At 38.9% G+C, this 19,082-nt stretch overlaps 1 protein-coding gene across 2 annotated transcripts in view; it reads right to left on the bottom strand.

The window, feature by feature from the left end:
• Nucleotides 1-5,914: 5,914 nt before the first annotated feature.
• LOC115073954 (carnitine O-palmitoyltransferase 2, mitochondrial-like) overlaps nucleotides 5,915-19,082 on the bottom strand; it is a 267,341-nt gene continuing 254,173 nt past the window's right edge. For both annotated transcript variants that reach the window (XM_029572960.1, XM_029572968.1), the window contains one exon: nucleotides 5,915-7,422. In XM_029572960.1, coding sequence (XP_029428820.1) covers nucleotides 7,094-7,422 — 329 coding nt within the window. In that variant the 3' untranslated portion in view covers nucleotides 5,915-7,093. The remainder of the gene's footprint in view (nucleotides 7,423-19,082) is intronic.

The raw sequence follows: 19,082 nt of genomic DNA, 5'->3' as shown, positions 1-19,082 counted from the left end.
GTTGACGGACTGAAGCGGATGGCGATGTTTGTGCTGACCTCGAAGGCCTTGGAAGCAACTGAATGTTGAATAACTGCTCCATCTTTTCGGCTCTAAGACGACGACCCTTGGTAGTCATTTCAGCACAAGATTTACAGGACTGAATATTGTGGTCTTTGCCTAGGCAAAGAACACACTCAAAGTGAGGGTCGGTTATCGACATTGTCCTCACACAATTTGGGCATTTTTTAAAGCCGGAGGCCATGGCGCCGGACAGCCGTCGACGGCGATGACCCAAAAAATATCGTTCCCGGCCGGGAATCGAAAACGGAAAAAGTTATACTAAGGAAAACCCCTGCGGTGGAGTAATTTTTTTCCGAAAATATTAATTTTTTTAGATAGGTGAAAATCACCTCAGGACTCCAATATAGCCCGCGATGCTAACGGCCTCGCGGAAAAAAGAAGACTGAAGGGAGACCCCTGTGGCAGGGAATATCATGGCATGCTGGGCATGCTCAGCAGGCACTCCAGTGCCATTCAAAAGTTTCATGGAAACTTTTAGAGAAGTTTTTCCGTACATAGGGCTCCATTACCGATGTCACCCATATGTGAGGACTAGCATCCTGCTTGTCCTGGGATAAATATATCTCCATTATATTTTGCTCGTGATTTGGGAGTAATTATCGATACTGAATTGAATATGAAGAATCATATTGCTTTGAAATTAAGGGACGGATACTGCAAATTACTAACATTGAGAAGATTAAAAACACTTTTGGACCAACAAAACTTTAGAATGGTATTGCAATCTCTTATATTTACGAACATTGACTATTGTAATACCCTGTTCCTTGGCCTGCCTGCATCAACCATTAGACCACTTCAGGTGTTGCAGAATGCGGCCGCTAGAGTGCTGATGGGAAAAAAGAAGTTTGATCATATTACGCCAGTGTTGATCTCCCTCCATTGGTTACCCATCAGCTACAGAATAAAATATAAATCCGCCTGCATTGTACATAATCTATTATATGGAGAACAAACTGAATGGTTGAACTTATCCTTAAAACTACACATACCGCAAAAAAATCTAAGATCGGCAAACAAGGCTTTGCTATCTATACCGACAATTCGCTCGGCAAGATTGAGCCAAGTGAGAGAGCGCGCATTATCTATTGCAGGATCCAAACTTTGGAACGAGTTACCAACAGATTTGAGACTAACAATTGACAAAAAAAAATTTAAGGCTGACTTAAAAACCTGGCTTTTTAAATGTGCATATTTCGAAAATAATCAAACATCGTAAGGCTAGCTACAGGTATTAAGACAAACGCTACAAAAACTCCAATTTTAAAGGCAGAACTAACTTTTATGTTTTATGAGTGTAATATTTAATGTATGTTTTTATTACTTTGTCTTAATTTGTCTTAATTTTACCCTTGAAAACCACACTGAGGAATAGCATTCTATAATTTTTATCTTTACTTGTACAGCTATAATATTTCTATGTGCTTTTAATTAATTTTAGCTGTCATCTTTTATTGAATTGTTTTATTGTTATTTCTAATTTGTATTTTGTAAACCGCTATGAAGGCTAACGCCAATACGGCAGTATAAAAAACCTAATAAACTATATAAACTATAAACTATAAATATATTGAAAAGTAAGGGTCCCAATACAGATCCCTGAGGCACTCCACTGCCCACACCCTTCCACTGAGAAAATTGTCCATTTAATCCTACTCTCTGTTTCCTGTCTTTTAGCCAGTTTGCAATCCACGAAAGGACATCGCCACCTATCCCATGACTTTTTACTTTTCCTAGAAGCCTCTCATGAGGAACTTTTTCAAATGCCTTCTGAAAATCCAAGTATACTACATCTACCGGTTCACCTTTATCCACATGTTTATTAACTCCTTCAAAAAAGTGAAGCAGATTTGTGAGGCAAGACTTGCCTTGGGTAAAGCCATGCTGACTTTGTTCCATTAAACCATGTCTTTCTATATGTTCTGTGATTTTGATGTTTAGAAAACTTTCCACTATTTTTCCTGGCACTGAAGTCACGTTATCCGGTCTGTAGTTTTCAGGATATCCCCTAGAGCCCTTTTTAAATATTGGGGTTACATTTGCTATCCTCCAGTCTTCAGGTACAATGGATGATTTTAATGATAGGTTACAAATGTTTACTAATAGGTCTGACATTTCATTTTTTAGTTCCTTCAGAACTCTGGGGTGTATACCATCTGGTCCAGGTGATTTACTACTCTTCAGTTTGTCAATCGGGTCTACCACATCTTCTAGTTTCACCGTGATTTGATTCAGTCCATCGGAATCATTACCCATGAAAACCTTCTCCAGTACGGGTACCTCCCCAACATCCTCTTCAGTAAACACCGAAGCAAAGAAATCATTTAATCTTTCCACGATGGCCTTATAATGGTATTTTTTTAACAATGACCACGCCTCTTGGACATTTTTTACTTTTGTAGCTGCTCTTTTCAGTTTTTTTCTAACAATTTTTCTCATTTTATCAAAGTTTCCCTTTTGGAAGTTTAGCACGAGAGCCGTGGATTTGCATACTGTTCCTCTTCCAGTCATTAATTCAAATTTGATCATGTTATGATCACTATTGCCAAGCGGCACCACCACTGTTACCTCTCTCACCAAGTCCTATGCTCCACTGAGAATTAGATCTAAAACTGCTCCCTCTCTCGTCGGTTCCTGAACCAATTGCTCCATAAAGCTATCATTTATTCTATCCAGGAACGTTCTCTCTGTAGCGTGTCCCGATGATACATGTACTCAGTCAATATTGGGGTAACTGAAGTCTCCCATTATTACAGCACTACCAATTTAGTTAGCTTCCCTAATTTCTCTTAGCATTTCACTGTCCATCTCACCATCTTGACCAAGTGGACGGTAGTATACTCCTATCACTATAGTCTTCCCCGACACACAAGGAATTTCTACCCATAAAGATTCAATTGTGCATTTAGTTTCGTGCAGGATGTTTATCCTGTTGGAGTCTATGCCATCCTGGACATAAAGCGCCACACCGCCTCCCGGGTGCTCCTCTCTGTCATTGCGATATAATTTGTACCCTAGTATAGCACTGTCCCATTGGTTATCCTCCTTCCACAATGTCTCTGAGATGCCAATTAAGTCTGTCATCATTCACTGCTATACATTCTAATTCTCCCATCTTACTTCTTAGACTTCTGGCATTAGCATACAAACATTTCAAAGTTTGTTTTTTGTTTGTATTTTCATTCTGCTTTTTAATTGATAGGGATAAGTTAGAATTTTTTTAGCTCAGGTGAGTTTTTAAGTACAGGCACTTGGACAACTTTTCTTATTATTGGAACCTCACTGTCGGGATGCCCTAATTCTAATGCATCATTAGTATCCTTTGAAGATACCTCTCTCCGAACCATGCGCTGCTGAGTGACTGTCGGCTTTCCCCTTTGTTCTAGTTTAAAAGCTGCTCTATCTCCTTTTTAAAGGTTAGTGCCAGCAGTCTGGTTCCACCCTCGTTAAGGTGGAGCCCATACCCTCGGAAGAGACTCCCCCTTCCCCAAAAGGTTTCCCAGTTCCTAACAAAACTGAATCCCTCTTCCTTGCACCATCGTCTCATCCACGCATTGAGACTCTGGAGCTCAGCCTGCCTCTAGTGACCTGCGCGTGGAACAGGGAGCATTTCATGGAGATAACTTGCTGATGTGGCTTTTACTACCCTTATTCATTAAGCCTGATACTTTTGATGCAGCTCCATCATTGCTCTCTGCTTCCATGGCAGGGGTTTGGGAAAACTGGATTCAGACAGCATCCAAGGGCCCTGACTTTTATGGTCTGGGAAACTGATAAGCATGAGGGTAACCTGTACCATGCAGCAGATACTGGCATAAGCTTGCTGGGAAGGCTGGGTGGATCATTTGGTTCTTTTCTGCCATCATTTCTATGAATCCTACATGGTACTCTCAGCATGAGTGAACTTTTGTCCCACTTCATGGACTCCCCACCCTTCTGTTCTTTTTGTGAGAGGACAAAGTCTGGGTTTCACACCTTTATCTTTTGCGCTAGACTGCAGCCCCATTTTGTTTGGCTTAAAAATATGCTCCTGCGTTTCTGACTGCATTTCTCCCCTCAAATTTATTTTGGGTGCGCCACATACATGGAAGGGTCTTCCTTGTCAACCTCCTCTTGGCTCTTGGCAAAATGTCACCTAAGGGCCCAGGAGGCAGCAATTGGACAGAGAGACATCCCTGGACTGTGGAGTCCTGTTTCGGATGATAGTGTGCTTCTGTCTCATTGCAGTGTCTCCTAGCTTGGTGGACACCTTTGCCAGCTAATGGGCACTCAATAGTGTGCTCTGCTCACTCTCAACCCCTCCCCCCCATCCCAGATTTTGTTCTTTGCAATATTTGTTTATGCCTGTGCACTGTTTTTCATTTTTATTTACAAGCATATTATACTAGTTTTCTTCGATTCTTGGTTTAGGTTTATTCCCTTAAGGGGAACCAAGTTCTATGTATTGATCTTATGTCACCTAAAATAAATCTGATTTCCCTATTGCAAGCAAGAAAAGTCCCTGCATGCAGTAGGGTAAAACCTATCTTGAAAATCTGGATCCAGTTGTTAACCTTACTTGGAGGCTTCTATTTCAGCTTCAGTCCCAGTAACCTCACAGCACTGATTAGTATCCATCACCCCATTAAACTTTCTAGAAGAGGTCCCTCATAAGAACATAAGAACATGCCATACTGGGTCAGACCAAAGTCCATCAGGCCCAGCATCCTGTTTCCAACAGTGGCCAATCCAAGTCACAAGTACCTGGCAAGTACCCAAACATTAAATAGATTCCTTATTGATTAATAGCAGTTTAGTTCCCTCTAGATAGAGAACCCTCCCTGCTCCCACTACAGGTATACTTTTAAATAGACCACTCTGTTGCAAAGTATGTGCATGCTTTTGTATGTATGCACCTTGTAACTAATTTTTAAACTTCAGTAAATTTAAAGCTAGTACTACATCTAATTTCAGCAGCAAGCATCAATTTACCAAATATTAGAAACATGCTCACCAAAAAACCAATAGGCTCCATAATGTTTGGGAGACTACTGCAGTGAAGCACACTATATTTTATTTATTTTATTTTATTTAATAGCTTTTATATACTGGCATTAGTGTGAGACATCATGCCGGTTCAGATTTTAACAAAATGAGCTGAAAATACATTAAAACAAGGAGATGGGGGAGGGGAAAAACAAAGCCAACTGGGCAACGAGAGTGCAGGTTTGAGAAGAAAGAGAAAATAAACAAAATCAAAATGCAAATTAAAAACTGAAACTAATTACAACAATTCAGGATGATAATTACAACAGAAAAGGGCATAATATGAAGAGATTACTAAATAAAGAAGGGGAAAAGAAAAGGAGAGGGCACGGAGTTCTCGTCAAGGAAGGTTGGGTCACTGAAGGAAAAGGGGGGGGAGGGGCATGAGATGAAGGTGATTTTGCATTGAATGAATGGAAACAAGATATCTTTCTTATTTTTCCTGATCAATGATTTTTTTTGTGATGTATGCAACAAATATACTATATTATAATCTATGTTGCTCCATTACATCCTTTGCCAGCAGTAGCATAGCATCAGCTTTGATTAGTTTGAAAAGGATGTTTGGTGAGGACCCTTTACTATTCATTGTTCCATTTTGTAGATATAAAAATACATATAGATGGTTGCTGTAAAACATACCTCGTTACCTATTTAAAATATTTAATAAATGTAAAAAATGTTTCACTGAAAACTACAAAGCACCCTGTATTTAATGTAAAAGAAATTAAGTAAAAGTATGAACACTGTAAAATAGGAACTGAAAACAGATTTTTGAGCCTACATTTGAATCTATTATTTTTCTACATAGAATACCTGTAACAATTGCTGTAAAAAGACAATATAAAATACAATGGGGTAAATGTGGGAGCCAATAAAAGTAGTATAACCATTATACTTTTTAAATAAAATCCCTTGAAGTATGGGTACTGAGTGATTTTTTAAAATAACCCTTCCTTTCCATATCACTGGAAAGATACAAATACCAGCTTTTCAGTTTCAGTCCTCAAATACTGCTAACAGGTCTGATTTTCAGGATATTCAGGATATTTCAGGATTTTCAGGATATTCATAAGATATATTTGCATACAATTGATCCAAAATCCAGCTTAATTTTATAATTTGGCTACCCTGAAAACCAGACCCATTTTGTGCCACTTGAGAACAAGAGTTTGCCATCCCTGGTATAAAATATTTGCTAGTGAAACAGATAGATAATACTAGTGGGGTTTTTTTAGATTTATTTTTTTTCCTTTATAGAATACTTAGTCCTTTTAGATTTAAACATATCATACAGGAAGCAATTTATAAAGCCATCTACCAATGCAAATTGATCTATCTGAAAATTGCCCTCAGTCAGAGCAGCTAAAAAGTATGTGTGGGTTTACAATGAACATTCTGTTATCAAATTAAAACAGGCATGCCTTTGGACATATTTTGGTCAGAGGAGTAAAACAGTACATGTACCTGTCATTTTCAAAAGTACACATTCTAATTTATCCTTTCCACCATGTGCACAAATAGCAGCTTTAATGTACATATTGTAGAAGTACCCATCTCTTTAAAACTACGTGGGCTATTCAAAATTGCCCCCAGAGTTTACAAAATACGAACTTCAAAGATTTAATATTGACTTACTGTTCTTGGGATCGGAGACTTTTGATAGGTCTGCCTCTGATGGACAAGATAATTTTTCACTGAAGAGTTTTTTCATTGATATAAGTGGCTGACTATAACTGAAGACAAATAAGAAGCAACCCTACTACTCTTAAAATGGAGAATGCTTGAGGGTGCCCAAGTTGTATGTAGTTGTCAATTCTTATATAAAGCCCATTACTTCAAAATATCTGCAAAGCTCTACATAAAAATATACTAATCACAAACGTCTTTTATCTATGCAATTCGTTATTTGAATATAGAGTCAAAACTATTTACTGATTACAAGTTTTCCAAATGTCTGTTTGGCACTTTGGATTAGTAACAAGTTCCAAAATTCTAATTTATTTTACTGAAGAGGTCTCCCTTCCAAAACATCAAAAAAATCATTTAAAGTATGTTCAAGACATTTTAAAAAGCCCGTTACATTGCTGTCGGAATAGCTAGTAACAGTACATCCCATCCAGTCATCAAATACATTATATCCAATTCCAAAGCCATCTGACACAACTGGTCCAAAGCCACCAGTTAAAATGGCAGGACTACTTAAAGTACTGGTGGAAATTATGTTATGATTCATTTGGCTGTAGCCAGAGTCAAGGAAAAATTCAGGAAGAGGTTCCCCTTTGGATACTGCAAGATGCTTCAATGCAAATAAATGACGATCAAATCCATAGCCTAAGACAAAAACATAAAGCATACAATTCAAAGTCAAAAACTACTCCTATATATGAGGTAAATTTTCAAAACCTCAGGGTCTATATATGTAAAAGAAAGAGATAAATGTGTAGACTAACTGAACTTGATTAATGTGAATTTCAATCACAAAAACTGCACACATACTTATCCGCTCTGTATGGGCTAGAGTGTGATAGAAGATGGAATGGAATGGGTAGCTTCACACGGAAGGGATGAATGGGGAGGGATGAGATGCTGATTGGGGATGGAAACTGGAACACCCTGGTTACGGGATCCTGGGAAGTGTAAACTCAAATTTTTGAATTTATATATTCATTGCTTAATATCAGAAAAATCAATCCTTTTTATTTAAATTATAAATTTTAACAGTTCAGAAAAAATTCCCTATGAAACAAAAACATATTTTAAGGAAAGAGTGGAAAGTTTCATATGTTTTTCATCGCAATTACCACCGTGTAATGTGCTATTTGATTTAATCATTAACAATCCACCTCCTTCCTAATTTCCTGAAAACTTAGTGTAAGATGTGTATCAAACGAATTTTTAAAAAAAATTCTTCAACTGCTTAACAGTCAGTTATATTTTTTTTTATTATTTATATATATATATATATATATATATATATATATATATATATATATATTTGACTGTCTCATTTGTTCAGTGTGAACTATTAATGACTATAAATAGCCGACTTATCACAAGGTTTTTTTTACTCCATCAATCCCGGCGAAAGCATTATGAGAAGTATAAAAAACTGGCTTATCTCTAAATCTGTCACTGTCCACCCGACAAGGCCTTGTTTCAGACCTGGAATGGGTCTTTCCTCAGGGGATATGTGCCAGGTTTTCAAAAAGCCGGATTCACAAGTTGGTGATTTAATGGCGATTTTCTCTATGTCTTTCTCAAGCCGTTGAATTCCTCATAGTTCTCCCTTCGCCTCCTCAGTTGAAGATCTCTGATGTTCGTGCCTTCTCTTAGGAAACACTCTAACACACCATAGCTGATCTCTTTATACTCCTCCCCTTCTTTTAAATCCAACCAATCACGATTTACATGATTGGTTGGATTTAAGCTGTTCGGCGTTTGATTTAAGCCGTTTGGCATTTGAGTTTTTAATGTAAATATCCAAAAGGATTCCCGATGGTTTAAAATACTCAAACGATTTCCTCCCTGTGGAGAATCCATTACTTGATCTATAATTGTCCACTGTAATTGTTACGGATCTGCTCCTGTGAAAGGAGGAGTTAGCAATCTGTTGGATACTCCTGTTTCAGGAGGGATTAGCAATCTGTTATGAAACTGCTCCTGAGGAAGGAGGAGTTAGCAATCTGATACCAGCGGAGTGCTTGGAGAGGGCATTCGGCTGTAGAGGAATGTTGATAGGTGGATCCTTGGGCCGATGGGAGATGATCGCGCCCCCAGGAGGATATCCTGAGAGGGACCACCGGCTAGGCTTCGGTACGGAGACAGACACAGATAATTCTTTTATTAGACAGGTTAGTAGAACCACCAGAGGTGGCAGTAGTGAGCTGATATGCCCGGCAGGGCTGAAGTCCCTTAGGTCAGGAACAGCGATCCCAGGGTTGCTGAGCTGTAGAGAAACTATAGATAGTGAGTGGACAGGGTATGCTGTGTTCATAGCCAGAACTAGATGACAAAACTCACATAAGGTCTTAAGGAAGCTCAGTAGCTGGAAAGGGTTAGGCCCTCGAGGAGCGAGTACCTGGTTCCAGGGAAAGCTCTGAGAGAGTGATGGTAACTCACAAATGTCTGTATCTGCGATAGCTTCCAGGCAGTAGAGAATCTTCAGAGTGTCCAGGAACATGGACCCTCGAGGAGCGAGTACCAGTTCCTACCTGCAATCTGAAATAAAGAAAAGAGAGCGAGGCCCCCAAGGAGTGGGTTCCCCTGGTAAGTCCGAGGAGACAGAGTAGCGTAGAGAGACAAGCGAATCCAAATCAAACCCCGCTATCAATCCTTGCTAACACAATTCATTAGCAAATACTGAGCCCTTTTATATTGGAAGTAGATGACGTCATCCCAGGGGGACGCCCCCGAGGTTCGTGCCCTTGCTGGTACATCAATCGGAGTGCGCGCCCTATGTCATTAGGCAACATGGCGGATCCACAGCATCGAACCGGTCCGGGGACGCCGAAGGGAGACGACAAGAAGACGCCATGGCAGCTAACTGTCCATCAGACCCAGAGGGAGTCGCCACAGAGGTAAAGAGGGCGGAGTGAGGGCATCGAGCAGCGACGGATGCAACAGTAATTGTGTAAAATCATGTTGATATTGTAAGCAGTGTGAAAATATTGGTGCCGTGATTGTCGTGACTTGTGTTCATTCAAAGGCGTTCTCATACTGCGAGATGTCCTGCCTATATACACTTTTGGACACGGGCACATCACATTTTTTACAACAATTACAACAGTTACCTATTGTACAGCACATGAATTATTGGATGATCACCATGGAAGTCTCGGCATTGTACACCAACATACCCCAAGTTCAGGGGGTTGAAGCGGTACAATATTTTTTGGAGAATAGAACGGGAAAGCAATGAATTTCATCTACATTTATAATACAGTTAACAGAATTTATATTACAAAACAATTACTTCATTTTTGAATCTACATTTTACCAACAAACACATGGGGTCCCCATGGGCTCACCCTTGGCACCAACAGTGGCCAACTTATATATGGCACATTTCAAGCAAGAAGTCATTTACAAATCAATATGGTGGCAATATATAGTGAGTTGGAGTCATTTCATAGACATTCTTATATTTTGGCAGGGGACGGAGGACATGTTGAAACAATTCTGAGAATGGATAAATACAGTTGATGAAAATTTGCAATTTTCAGCACAATATTCAGATACACAAGTATCCTTTCTGGACATTCAAGTACAACTAATCGATGGACAATTTCATACAACAGTATTTCGTAAGACAGATTGTAATAACTTACTCTGATTTCATAGCCATCTTCCATACACGTCCATAAGAACATGCCATACTGGGTCAGACCAAGGGTCCATCAAGCCCAGAATCCTGTTTCCAACAGTGGCCAATCCAGGCCATAAGAACCTGGCAAGTACCCAAAAACTAAGTCTATTCCATGTTATCGTTGCTAGTAATAGCGGTGGTTATTATCTAAGTCAACTTAATTAATAGCAGGTAATGGACTTCTCCTCCAAGAACTTATCCAATCCTTTTTTAAACACAGCTACACTAACTACACTAACCACATCTTCTGGCAACAAATTCCAGAGTTTAATTGTGCGTTGAGTGAAAAAGAACTTTCTCTGATTAGTTTTAAATGTGCCACATGCTAACTTCATGGAGTGCCCACTAGTCTTTCTATTATCCGAAAGAGTAAAAATCCGATTCACATCTATCCGTTCTAGATCTCTCATGATTTAAACACCTCTATCATATCCCCCCTCAGCCATCTCTTCTCCAAGTCATGGGATAGGTGGCGATGTCCTTTCGTGGATTGCAAACTGGCTAAAAGACAAGAAACAGAGAGTAGGATTAAATGGGCATTTTTCTCAGTGGAAGGGAGTGGACAGTGGAGTGCCTCAGGGATCTGTATTGGGACCCTTACTTTTCAATATATTTATAAATGATCTGGAAAGAAATACGACGAGTGAGATAATCAAATTTGCAGATGACACAAAATTGTTCAGAGTAGTTAAATCACAAGCAGATTGTGATAAATTGCAGGAAGACCTTGTGAGACTGGAAAATTGGGCATCCAAATGGCAGATGAAATTTAATGTGGATAAGTGCAAGGAGATGCATATAGGGAAAAATAACCCATGCTATAATTACACAATGATGGGTTCCATATTAGGTGCTACAACCCAAGAAAGAGATCTAGGTGTCATAGTGGATAACACATTGAAATCGTCGGTACAGTGTGCTGCGGCAGTCAAAAAAGCAAACAGAATGTTGGGAATTATTAGAAAGGGAATGGTGAATAAAACGAAAAATGTCATAATGCCACTGTATCGCTCCATGGTGAGACCGCACCTTGAATACTGTGTACAATTCTGGTCGCCGCATCTCAAAAAAGATATAATTGCGATGGAGAAGGTACAGAGAAGGGCTACCAAAATGATAAGGGGAATGGAACAACTCCCCTATGAGGAAAGACTAAAGAGGTTAGGACTTTTCAGCTTGGAGACGAGATGACTGAGGGGGGATATGATAGAGGTGTTTAAAATCATGAGAGTTCTAGAACGGGTAGATGTGAATCGGTTATTTACTCTTTCGGATAGTAGAAAGACTAGGGGGCACTCCATGAAGTTAGCATGGGGCACATTTAAAACTAATCGGAGAAAGTTCTTTTTTACTCAATGCACAATTAAACTCTGGAATTTGTTGCCAAAGGATATTGTTAGTGCAGTTAGTATAGCTGTGTTTAAAAAAGGATTGGATAAGTTCTTGGAGGAGAAGTCCATTACCTGCTATTAAGTTCACTTAGAGAATAGCCACTGCCATTAGCAATGGTAACATGGAATAGACTTAGTTTTTGGGTACTTGCCATGTTCTTATGGCCTGGATTGGCCACTGTTGGAAACAAGATGCTGGGCTTGATGAACCCTTGGTCTGACCCAGTATGGCATTTTCTTATGTTCTTATGTTCTTAAGCTGAAAAGTCCTAACCTCTTTAGTCTTTCCTCATAGGGGAGCTGTTCATAAGAACATAAGAAATTGCCATGCTGGGTCAGACCAAGGGTCCATCAAGCCCAGCATCCTGTTTCCAACAGAGGCCAAAACCAGGACACAAGAACCTGGCAATTACCCAAACACTAAGAAAATCCCATGCTACTGATGCAATTAATAGCAGTGGCTATTCCCTAAGTAAAATTGATGAATAGCCATTAATGGACTTCTCCTCCAAGAACTTATCCAAACCTTTTTTGAACCCAGCTACACTAACTGCACTAACCACATCCTCTGGCAACAAATTCCATTCCCTTTATCATTTTGGTCGCCCTTCTCTGTACTTCTCCATTGCAATTATATCTTTTTTGAGATGCGGCGACCAGAATTGTACACAGTATTCAAGGTGCGGTCTCACCATGGAGCGATACAGAGGCATTATGACATTTTCCGTTTTATTCACCATTCCCTTTCTAATAATCACCAACATTCTGTTTGCTTTTTTGACTGCCGCAGCACACTGAAATGACGATTTCAATGTGTTATCCACTATGACGCCTAGATCTCTTTCTTGGGTAGTAGCACCTAATATGGAACCTAACATTGTGTAAGTATAGCATGGGTTATTTTTCCCTATGTGCATCACCTTGCACTTATCCACATTAAATTTCATCTGCCATTTTGATGCCCAATTTTCCAGCCTCACAAGGTCTTCATGCAATTTATCACAATCTGAACAATTTTGTATCATCTGCAAATTTGATAACCTCACTTGTCGTATTTCTTTCCAGATCATTTATAAATATATTGAAAAGTAAGGGTCCCAATACAGATCCCTGAGGCACTCCACTGCCCACACCCTTCCACTGAGAAAATTGTTCATTTAATCAGTCAACATGGATTTACCCAAGGGAAGTCTTACTTAACAAATCTGCTTCATTTTTTTGAAGGGGTTAATAAACATGTGGATAAAGGTGAACCGGTAGATGTAGTATATTTGGATTTTCAGAAGGCGTTTGACAAAGTCCCTCATGAGAAGCTTCTACGAAAACTAAAAAGTCATGGGATAGGAGGCAATGTCCTTTCATGGATTACAAACTGGTTAAAAGACAGGAAACAGAGAGTAGGATTAAATGGTCAATTTTCTCAGTGGAAAAGGGTAAATAGTGGAGTGCCTCAGGGATCTGTACTTGGACCGGTGCTTTTCAATATATATATATAAATGATCTGGAAAGGAATACGACGAGTGAGGTTATCAAATTTGCGGATAATACAAAACTATTCAGAGTAGTTAAATCACAAGCAGACTGTGATACATTACAGGAGGACCTTGAAAGACTGGAAGATTGGGCATCCAAAGGTGTTGCATATAGGGAAAAATAACCCTTGCTGTAGTTACACGATGTTAGGTTCCATATTAGGAGCTACGACCCAGGTAAAAGATCTAGGCATCATAGTGGATAATACTTTAAAACTGTCGGTTCAGTGTGCTGCAGCAGTCAAAAAAGCAAATAGAATGTTAGGAATTATTAGGAAGGGAATGGTTAATAGAACGGAATATGTCATAATGCCTCTGTATCGCTCCATGGTGAGACCGCACCTTGAATACTGTGTACAATTCTGGTTGTTGCATCTCAAAAAAGATATAGTTGCGATGGAGAAGGTACAGAGAAGGGCAACCAAAATGATAAAGGGGATGGAACAGCTCCCCTATGAGGAAAGGCTGAAGAGGTTAGGGCTGTTCAGCTTGGAGAAGAGACGGCGGAGGGGGATATGATAGAGGTCTTTAAGATCTTGAGAGGTCTTGAACGAGTAGATGTGACTCGGTTATTTACACTTTCGAATAATAGAAGGACTAGGGGGCATTCCATGAAGTTAGCAAGTAGCATATTTAAGACTAATCGGAGAAAATTCTTTTTCACTCAACGCACAATAAAGCTCTGGAATTTGTTGCAGTTAGTGTAGCTGGGTTCAAAAAAGGTTTGGAAAAGTTCTTGGAGGAGAAGTCCATTAATCGCTATTAATCAATTATACTTAGGGAATAGCCACTGCTATTAATTGCATCGGTAGCATGGGTTCTTCTTAGTGTTTGGGTAATTGTCAGGTTCTTGTAGCCTGGTTTTGGCCTCTGTTGGAAACAGGATGCTGGGCTTGATGGACCCTTGGTCTGACCCTGCATGGCAATTTCTTATGTTCTTATGTTCTGTCTTTTGGCCAGTTTCTAATCCACGAAAGGACATCACCACCTATCCCATGACTTTTTACTTTTCCTAGAAGCCTCTCATGAGGAACTTTGTCAAACGCCTTCTGAAAATCCAACTACACCACTTATACAGGTTCACCTTTATCCACATGTTTATTAACTCCTTCAAAAAAGTGAAGCAGATTTGTGAGGCAAGACTTGCCTTGGGTAAAGCCATGCTGACTTTGTTCCATTAAACCATGACTTTCTATATGTTCTGTGATTTTGATGTTTAGAATACTTTCCACTATTTTTCCTGGCACTGAAGTCAGGCTAACCGGTCTGTAGTTTCCCGGATCGCCCCTGGAGCCCTTTTTAAATATGGGGGTTAATTAGGTATCCTCCAGTCTTCAGGTACAATGGATGATTTTAATGACAGGTTACAAATTTTTACTAATAGGTCTGACATTTCATTTTTTAGTTCCTTCAGAACTCTGGGGTGTATACCATCCAGTCCAGGTGATTTACTACTCTTAAGTTTGTCAATTAGGTCTACCACATCTTCTAGGCTCACCGTGATTTGATTCAGTCCATCTGAATCATTACCCATGAAAACCTTCTCCAGTACGGGTACCTCCCCAATATCCTCTTCAGTAAACACTGAAGAAAAGAAATCATTTAATCTTTCCGCGATGGCCTTATCTTCTCTAAGTGCCCCTTTAACCCCTCGATCATCTATCGGTCCAACTGACTCCCTCACAGGCTTTCTGCTTCAGATATATTTTTTAAAGTTTTTACTGTGAGTTTTTGCCTCTACGGCCAACTTCTTTTCAAATTCTCTCTTAGCCTGTCTTATCAATGTCTTACATTTAACTTGCCAACGTTTATGCATTATCCTATTTTCTTCTGTTGGATCCTTCTTCCAATTTTTGAATGAAGATCTTTTGGCTAAAATAGCTTCTTTCACCTCCCCTTTTAACCATGCCGGTAATCATTTTGCCTTCTTTCCACCTTTCTTAATGAGTGGAATATATCTGGATTGTGCTTCTAGGATGGTATTTTTTAACAATGACCATGCCTCTTGCACACTTTTTACTTTTGTAGCTGCTCCTTTCAGTTTTTTTCTAACTATTTTTCTCATTTTATCAAAGTTTCCCTTTTGAAAGTTTAGCACGAGAGCCGTGGATTTGCTTACTGTCCCCCTTCCTGTCATTAAATCAAATTTGATCATATTATGATCACTGTTGCCAAGGGGCTCCACCACCGTTACCTCTCTCACCAAATCCTGTTCTCCACTGAGAATTAGATCTAAAATTGCTCCCTCTCTCGTCGGTTCCTGAACCAACTGCTCCATAAAGCTATCATTTATTCCATCCAGGAACTTTATCTCTCTAGCGGGTCCCAATGATACATTTACCCAGTCAATATTAGGGTAATTGAAGTCTCCCATTATTACCGCACTACCAATTTGGTTAGCTTCCCTAATTTCTCTTAGCATTTCACTGTCAGTCTCACCATCTTGACCAGGTGGACGGTAGTATACTCCTATCACTATAGTCTTCCCTGTCATACAAGGGATTTCTACCCAAAAAGATTCAATTGTGCATTTAGTCTCGTGCAGGATGTTTATCCTGTTGGACTCTATGCCATTCCGGACATAAAGTACCACACCGCCTCCCGGGTGCTCCTCTCTGTCATTGCGATATAATTTGCACCCCGGTATAGCACTGTCCCATTGGTTGTCCTCCGTCCACCATGTCTATATCATCATTCACTGCTATACATTCTAATTCTCCCATTTTACTTCTTAGACTTCTGGCATTAGCATACAAACATTTCAAAGTTTGTTTTTTGTTTGTATTTTCATTCTGCTTTTTAATTGATAGGGATAAGTTAGAATTTTTTAGCTCAGGTGAATTTTTAGTTACAGGCACTTGGACTACTTTTCTTATTATTGGAACCTCACTGTCAGGATGCCCTAATTCTAATGCATCATTAGTATCCTTTGAAGATACCTCTCTCCGAACCATGCACTGCTGAGTGTCGGCTTTCCCCTTTGCTCTAGTTTAAAAGCTGCTCTATCTCCTTTTTAAAGGTTAGCGCCAGCAGTCTGGTTCCACCCTGATTAAGGTGGAGCCCATCCCTTCGGAAGAGACTCCCCCTTCCCCAAAAGGTTCCCATTTCCTAACAAAACTGAATCCCTCTTCCAAATGCGGGCTGCCAGTCAGTCAATTTTTCCGCATAAGACGGATTTATTCCAACATGACGGAGTTTGAAAAACAAGCCGATATTTTAAGTAAGAGATTCCTCCAACATGGCTATCCTTAACACGTGGTAAAAAATGCAAACAAGCGGGCTACGTTTTCAGATAAGACACTCATTACTGCAATATAAACCCAAAAAAGATACATCTGAATTGGTTTGTGTGCTAAAACAAACTACAGAAACATCCGTGATAGCAACAGCGATCTGTCAACATTGGCACCTTTTAAGGTTACATGATATCTTTCAAGACCCCCCATTAATTGTTACAACTAGGGGGAGTAATTTGGAGATAAGTTAGTGCACGCACACTTACCAATTAATAGGAACAGCCAGGACACCACAAATATGGTCAGTGTCCACATTGTATAAATTATATAGAAGGGGAGGTTTGGTCAGATCCGGTGTCCAAATACAAAGTTTATCGGAAGTTTAAAACAAATTGTGATTCAACGCATGTCGGACATGTTGGACCCGGGCAAATGCACTCATTTGCCCGTGTCCAAAAGTGTATATAGGTAGGACGTCTCGCAGTATGAGAACGCGTTTGAATGAACACAAGTCACGTCTTAATACACTGACGATCACGGCACCGATAGTTTCACACTACCTACAATATCAACATAATTTTACACAATTACAGTGGACAATTATAGATCAAGTAATGGATTCTCCACAGGGAGGAAATCGTTTGAGTATTTTAAACCATCGGGAATCCTTTTGGATATTTACATTAAAAACTCAAACGCCGAACAGCTTAAATGAAGAATTAGACTGGAACGCATTAGTTTGACATCAGGAGAGGACAGCAAATCACGTAAACCGTGATTGGTTGGATTTAAAAGAAGGGGAGGAGTATAAAGTGATCAGCTATGGTGTGTTAGTCTAGAGTGTTTCCTAAGAGAAGGCACGAACATCAGAGATCTTCAGCTGAGGAGGCGAAGGGAGAACTATGAGGAATTCAACGGCTTGAGAAAGACATAGAGAAAATCGCCATTAAATCACCAACTTGTGAATCCGGATTTCAAGCTGACATCATTTACTAACTGTAAAAGTAAAGGTGTGGTGTACACAGCGATATGCCCATGCAATAAATTCTACAAAGGCAAAACAATTAGAGAGTTCAATAAGCGCATAATTGAACACAAGAGCAGTATGAAACGCTGTGTGATGTCTAAACCCTTAGTTGAGCATGCTGTAGAACATAATCATAAGTTTGAGGAATATAAGTTTTGTGTGATCCATCAACCAACTCTTAATTGGAGAGGAGGTAATCTGGAGAGACTACTTTTGCAATTAGAACAAAGATACATATATGATTTTAATACTATGGTTCCAAATGGACTTAATATGGAAACAGATTTTTCTGTATTTTATGATCATTTTTTATTGTTTTACTGTATTTATTCATTCTTGCTGCTTCAGATATGTAATCTTGTTTCATTAATTTAATTTTTATGAATTTAGTCTTTGTGTTTTGGTTTATTTATTAGTTCTTTATTCCCATTTTTTATAAAATGTTTTCCTCTTTTAAGTGTTTTAGATATACACATGTGCTAGGTACATTTTATGTTTTAATTTTTATTTTTTGGGGACACATAATAAATGTGTTTCAAATGATGTTTTAGAATAACAAAAGTTAACCCGAGTAGACACTTCATCGGCTGTTTTACCTTTTAGCCACGCCTACTAGTTGATTGACAGGATGTTCTTATATATTTTTTAACATACAAATATTATTATTCACTGTTTTTTTATAGTTTAACATTTTGACTACACATATTTATTTATTCATTTTAAGTAATTTTGAAGTTATTAATGTTTTGAATTTTTGGCACCAAAACAGCCTTTTAAAATGGCCATTCAATAGCACTCTGAAAAACTACGAGTGGAGACTGAATACATGACAGCAGTGTGTAAGGTAAATACATTTGTTTTAGATCATTGTTAGGCAAGCTATTTTTTGTGCCTTTTGGTTTTTTACATAGTTATAGATCTACTTCAAGTGTTAGTGTAATTTTTAATCTCACCATTCATCATGTTTAAATACAAGATTTTTACTTTCATTTTTGGTTTCTATCAAGGCATTTTTTAGTGAATACCAGCGATTTTCACCGCGGCCATTGGATCATTGAGTGAGTATTATTTTCAAGCTTATACACAGTTGAGCATGTCTGGTACTCTGGTTAGACATTTTTTCTTACAGTCGGCATCATTTAGACTTCCCCAAGCACATTCTTGTTTTCAGTATTTTTCTTAAGTTTAAGTATTAACCAATGCTTTTATTCAACACCATTTTTATTTTCGCATGTGTATATTTATCACAACATCTTATTTAGTTGTATTTATTGGAATTTTGGTTTCAACAATATATTGTTTTCAACATACTCTCCTTTGATATTTGAAACACAAAGACTTTTTTTGTACCTTGGAACATTTTAATTGCTACAGTTTTGCAACAGAAAACCCTTGGTTCTGGTTAGTCATAACATAGACTGGCACACTCAACTAAGTATC

This window comes from Rhinatrema bivittatum, chromosome 1 (genome assembly GCF_901001135.1).
Source record: "Rhinatrema bivittatum chromosome 1, aRhiBiv1.1, whole genome shotgun sequence".
Classification (NCBI taxonomy): Eukaryota; Metazoa; Chordata; class Amphibia; order Gymnophiona; family Rhinatrematidae; genus Rhinatrema; species Rhinatrema bivittatum.
Note: the sequence above shows the minus strand (reverse complement) of the source record. Positions and strands in the feature narration are given on the sequence as shown.